Source organism: Protomyctophum bolini (assembly GCF_963924005.1).
Source record: "Protomyctophum bolini genome assembly, chromosome: 1".
Classification (NCBI taxonomy): Eukaryota; Metazoa; Chordata; class Actinopteri; order Myctophiformes; family Myctophidae; genus Protomyctophum; species Protomyctophum bolini.
In genome coordinates this window covers 50474682-50480681 of record NC_137862.1, presented here as the reverse complement: position 1 = coordinate 50480681, position 6000 = coordinate 50474682, and the positions used below count along the sequence as shown (strand labels likewise).

Sequence of the window (6000 nt, the reverse complement as noted above, 5' to 3'; positions counted from 1 at the left end):
CTGTGGGCAGTTCAGAAACCTGCTGTTTCTAGGATCTTAGATTCCCAATCGATGTCACTGGAAGAGGGGTTTCTGAACTGCCCACAGCCCTCCTATGAGACAGTTGTAAATGTGATTCTGGTTATAAAATTATATATACAACTAGAACTGCACTCTGCCGAGTGCATACTTGCTTGTTGCACACTAGTAGGCCATAAATGGCCTACTAGTGCGCAAGCAGAGCGCGCAAGTACTTTCGAGAGAGAAAGTAGTCTGCGTAGTCAGTTCTGTAGAAAAGTTCTCTTCTCTGAAATGGTATGGATTTCTGTCCTTTATCCTAAAGTTCTGTTTGGTTTAGGTAGTTATATACTACAACGACGTTAAGCTTAATGGTTAACTTTTTGACATTTGCGTGATTTTTATACAATCCAGAAACATAATGTTGTATGACTTACGTCATCAGAAATCTGTGTACTCTGGTCCCACCAGATACCACATTACGTCATCGTTGAGAGCTGGGACCAGAGTACATGGTGTGTATTACCGTGGGCTCTCATACAGAGTATGTAGTTGTAATTTGATTAGCAGTATACTGTGGTTACTTGGTTCCAAAAAGTGACAGCCAAGTTTTTTTCAACGGTAAGTCTGTGCCTGGTTTGCTGGGACCAGTTACCACATTACGTCATCGTTGAGAGCGTACCAGAGTACATGGTGTGTATATGTATGACTAGCTGTCAGTGATGACGTAAGAGATATGGTCATCTGTGTAATCTGGTCCCACCAGATACCACATTACGTCATCGTTGAGAGCTGGGACCAGAGTACACGGTGTGTATATGTATGACTAGCTCTCAGTGATGACGTAAGAGATATGGTCATCTGTGTAGTCTGGTCCCAGCAGACCAGGCACAGATTTACAAATTACAAATCACATTACAACTACATACAGAGTATGTAGTTGTAATTTGATTAGCAGTATACTGTGGTTACTTGGTTCCAAAAAGTGAAGCCAAGTTTTTTTCAACCGTAAGTCTGTGCCTGGTTTGCTGGGACCAGTTAGAACATTACGTCATCGTTAAGAACTGGGACCAGAGTACATGGTGTGTATATGTATGACTAGCTCTCAGTGATGACGTAAGAGATATGGTCATCGCTATGGTGCATTAAAAAAGTGCTTCTGGAAAAGTAGCAGTGCGCGTTCGAACTCAAAACCGTTGGGTTGTATAGCTTTAAGCTTTTAAATGCTTACTTTATGGTTTTTATTTTGTTTTAATGTGCAAATGTATCGTTCTCATTGGCTTCTGTTTACTAGTCTATAGGGTACTCTTATTCTGAAGATATCGTCCACCGGAAGTGCTATTGTTGCTGGCTTTGTCTTGTTAACAGAACACAGCTTAATGTAAACAGAGGATTTGATACTAGCTGTCACTGACTGGATTCATCAACATTCTTATAAAATACTTCATATCTGTGTTGAACATTCTAGGTGAGTTTTCTAGTATTACATAGAATGAATAAAGGGCTGCATGCAGTGTCAATGTCAACTATTGATTAGTGCACTCACTAACATTAGCGTTGCGTCTCGGCTAATGCTAATGCTACACTCAAATAAGAATATAAACCAATTGTCAGACAACTTTACAGTCCAAAACACAACGGACAGTATGCCCAGGCAGTCAGGAAATAGTTGGAATACATTGTTAACGTTAAGGGTCAATAAACTACACGGCTAATGCGTTCTGTTGAGCACGAACAGCTGTATCTGACTTTATTGTTGTATTAATTCAGGCCACAGATCATTCATCGATATCATTCAAATTTGAAGTGATACTCCATTATTTCTATTTGTCATGAGAACGAAACGTCGAGCCTCGTATACATCTGTTATCATGGAATGCGATTGGTCACCAATTTCGATGATATTGTGGCAGGAGAGCGAGCCCTGAGATTGACTACTCTTATGTAAACAAGTCATGAATGAACATGAAGTCACCTTCAGGGCTCTCTTCTAATGAAATATCATAGTGTGGAGACAAAAGTAACTAATGTATATATTCCTTTATTTGGCATTTTTCTTTCGCTGCCAGCAACGTTCTGGTTTTGATCTCTTAGTCTTATTATCTAATAATAACTTAATACTATAATAATGATAATTTAAGATGTCCGCAGCACTATTATTTTTATGTGATATTTTGAGTTTGATATAGATTAGATTCTGGAGATTGTATTATATATATTTTCTTCTATATATAGTTTATACATCGTTTTATAGATATATTCCACTGTTTTGTTCTTAGCTTACGCATGTTTCATGATAACTACTTTTTATGTATATGATGTATATTGCCATGCTTTTGTTCTTGCTTAATGTAAATCGCTCTGGATTAAATTTTAATTGTTATAGTCTAATATTAAGCAAATAAAGTATGGAAAGAGCAGGGGTGGTGGAGGTTCATCTCGTCATGACATTGTCCCCAATTTACAATCTAATACTCAACTTTAATTTCAAAGCAATTTCAAGTTAAAACTTTATTATTAAAGGTGTAGCCCTCTTGTACAGCAGACTGAGGATATAGCCAAAAGCCAACTAACCTTGAGCTGTAGAGAACATGAGCCCTCTCTGTTATGTCTCCGTCAATGTCTTGTATGCAGTGTAATACCTAATGTACTACTCTGTGCTGCTGGCTGGGCTCTTAAAACGGCCGCCTGGGCCATTTACACTAGCCACAGTCAGGCCAGTGGATGAATGTATGAAGGAATGGTTTATTTCGATCTATTCAGTTAGACAATTACATTAAAAAAAAAAACATTTAGACAAAACAACAACAAGAACAAACAAGACAAATAAACAAAAATAATAATAATAATATTAATATTATTAATAAGAATAATAGAAAAAATAGAAAAAAACACTAACAGACAAAAGCATATACCGTAGTTCATGATTGGATCCCTAATCGTTCAATTATACATTTCACATTAGCATTCAATTCTTCATCATACCGTATGGTATTTATCCAATATCGCCTGTTTGAGCCTTTTTTTTAATTGAATTAGATACACTTTGTTTTAAATTCTCGGTCAAGCCATTCCACGGCTTCACCCCATACACATGCTCTTTAAAGTAGACCCTTGGTTGTTTAAAGTTAAGTTCACCTCTCAAGCTCATACCTACAATCCCTATCCATAAACCTATTTTGAATATTACCGGGAAGCATTTTATGTCTTGCTTTATAAATGATCTGTGCAGTTTTAAAGTCGACTAAATCAAAACGTTTACAAGTATTTAAGTAGTTTAGGAACAGTATATTTGTGTGTTCGTGATAACCTGCATTATCTACTATTCTTATTGCTTTTTTCTGCATTATATATATTGGCTCAAGGTTACTTTTGTAGGTGTTACCCCACACCTCTACACAGTAGGTGAGATATGGTGTTATAAAGGTGCAATACAAGGTGTACAGTATATACACACATAGATTCAGGACTGGACACGGCCCCTGCTTGGCCAGCCTTCACAAATGGGGCAATAGCCCAAGCCCACTGTGTGCGTGTGGTCGTGAGGAGCAAACTATGGAGCACATCATAGAAGTCTGTCCTCTCCAAAGACTGGAAGGAGGATTAATCACCCCTCCATACAGCAGACCCGGAGGCAACCGCTTGGCTTAAGGACTTTGCATTTGCTAAATAAATAAATTGTGATGAAAGGCTTAAGGCACCGCTCACTTCACACTTCACACAAGTGCAAACATTTTTTCGTGAGGAATGAGCAAGCATTTTGCAGCAGCAATGAGCAAGTGGCTCATTATGCGAAGTTGAAAACAAAAAATGTGTGTGTGTGTGTGTGTGTGTGTGTGTGTGTGAATATAATTTTCCAGGAGGCACAACGATGCACAGCTGTGTGCGGGGCACTGGGGCCTTGTCCCCGGCCCTGCTCCCCCAGCTGCTGCTGTCCAACGGAAGCTGCGGCAGCAGGCAGCGCCCTTCGTCCCTCTGGAGCTCTCGCCGATGCCTGGTCAACACCTCCTCCTCCGCCACCAGAGACTCCCAGCCTCTGCCCCTGCCCGGCCAGGCCCGCGTGGTGATCTGCGGAGGGGGCATCGTGGGGACGTCTGTGGCCTACCACCTGGCCAAGCTAGGCTGGACCGATATAGTACTGCTCGAGCAGGGCCGGTGAGCGTAGTCGATCTGTGATGAACGGATCTTTTTGCCGGGAAAATGAGCTCAGCATTGTAGGATTTCCTTTTTATCATTATTTTGCAGGCTTCTCTATGTCTTTATATAGAGGGTATGGGCATGGCACCATCATCATCATCATCATCGTCGTCATACCTGGAAGTTATGCGGGAACGCCTACTGAGTGGCAAAAAGCTACTTTCTGGCCTTCACAGCCCATACATCGAAACAGAAAAGTCCTATCTGATTGCATTAAACAACATTAAATGACGTTAATCTCACTTTGCCACTACATTTGCCACTGACTTTATGCATGCACATGCCCTCTATTTAGAAAAGAGAGTTTGTTGCTATAGTCAAACTGAGTTTCTAAATAAAATAACTTAATCAGAGATGAATCTATTACTGTTCCAGTTCATGGAACCTTACCAATATAGGTGGGTTTTTCCACTTTCCTTCATGCTTCTACATCTGTCATTGGAGAATACTAATAGACCAGGCCTATTCTCTATTTTATCTGGTTGAGATTATTGTCTCTTGTATTAAAGTAGTGCTTTGTATTTGGTGGTCAGACTAGGGGCAGGAACCACGCGTCTGTGTGCTGGCATGGTCAGCGTGGCCAAACCCATCTCCATTGAGTGTCGCATGGCTGACTACTCCAACACGCTATACCAACAGCTGGAGGAGGAGACGGGAGTCAAGACAGGTATGTTCAGTTCACTTAATAATAAATAAATAATTGTATAATTCACTTTATAACTCAATACTATCTCAGTCTGAATTCAAAGCAGTTTGATTCGCTTTTCGTTTCAATACACACACAGTACAACATGAATTGGGCAGGGGGTGAATTTTAGCACAGAACTTTGGGTATTGTGCATAATTACATACTTACCCTAAGCCTAATAACCTTAACCTGACACTAACATTTGTTGGACAATGCCTTTGATAATAAAATATATACTGTAGTAGACTAGTATACCCATTACCTGCGATGTGATTAATTCATACCCATAATCCAAGGAACATAAGCTTAATGTTTTAACACACTGACTACGGCTACACCATCGAGGTCGCTGCTTTGAGCATTGTTTTCCATGTTATTTGAACCTGGACCTGGCTTTGTGGTAGAAAGTGGGCAGCCTGAAAGACAATCAGAGGCTGGCAAAAGCGGTGTGTGTGTGTGTGTGTGTGTGTGTGTGTGTGTGTGTGTGTGTGTGTGTGTGTGTGTGTGTGTGTGTGTGTGTGTGTGTGTGTGTGTGTGTGTGTGTGTGTGTGTGTGTGTGTGTGTGTGTGTGTGTGTGTGTGTGTGTGTGTGTGTGTGTGTGTGTGTGTGTGTGTGTGTGTGTGTGTGTGTGTGTGTGTGTGTGTGTGTGTGTGTGTGTGTGTGTGTGTGTGTGTGTGTGTGTGTGTGTGTGTGTGTGTGTGTGTGTGTGTGTGTGTGTGTGTGTGTGTGTGTGTGTGTGTGTGTGTGTGTGTGTGTGTGTGTGTGTGTGTGTGTGTGTGTGTGTGTGTGTGTGGAAAAGGGAATAATGACCAAATCGTTCATCATTCATGAATGGCAGTGTCAGACACAGAAAATGACATGTGAGCTAAATGTATTCAATATTTATTACTTAGAGTCGACTTTCCTTTCTTATTTAAAAATAAGAAACACTTTGTTATGTGTTACATTATGTAGACTAGACCGGTGCCTGTTGGGTACGGGCCAGCCTCGGAAACTGCTGGCATTTTGTTTCCAAAGGGGGGGGGGGGGGTGTGTGGGATAAAATAAGTTGGGTACTGTACATAGCATTCATGTTACTTGGTGTCAAATGTGAGTAGTCATAACGTGTGTGTGTGTGT

General features: G+C 40.7%; 1 protein-coding gene across 1 annotated transcript in view; it reads left to right on the top strand.

The window, feature by feature from the left end:
• The first annotated feature begins 1328 nt into the window (after nt 1–1328).
• The window catches only part of pdpr (pyruvate dehydrogenase phosphatase regulatory subunit), a 27451-nt gene continuing 22779 nt past the window's right edge, over nt 1329–6000 (top strand). The window contains exons 1-3 of the mRNA XM_080767449.1: nt 1329–1465; nt 3858–4152; nt 4728–4861. Of these exons, the coding sequence (XP_080623575.1) occupies nt 3869–4152; nt 4728–4861 (418 nt within the window). The 5' untranslated portion in view covers nt 1329–1465; nt 3858–3868. The remainder of the gene's footprint in view (nt 1466–3857; nt 4153–4727; nt 4862–6000) is intronic.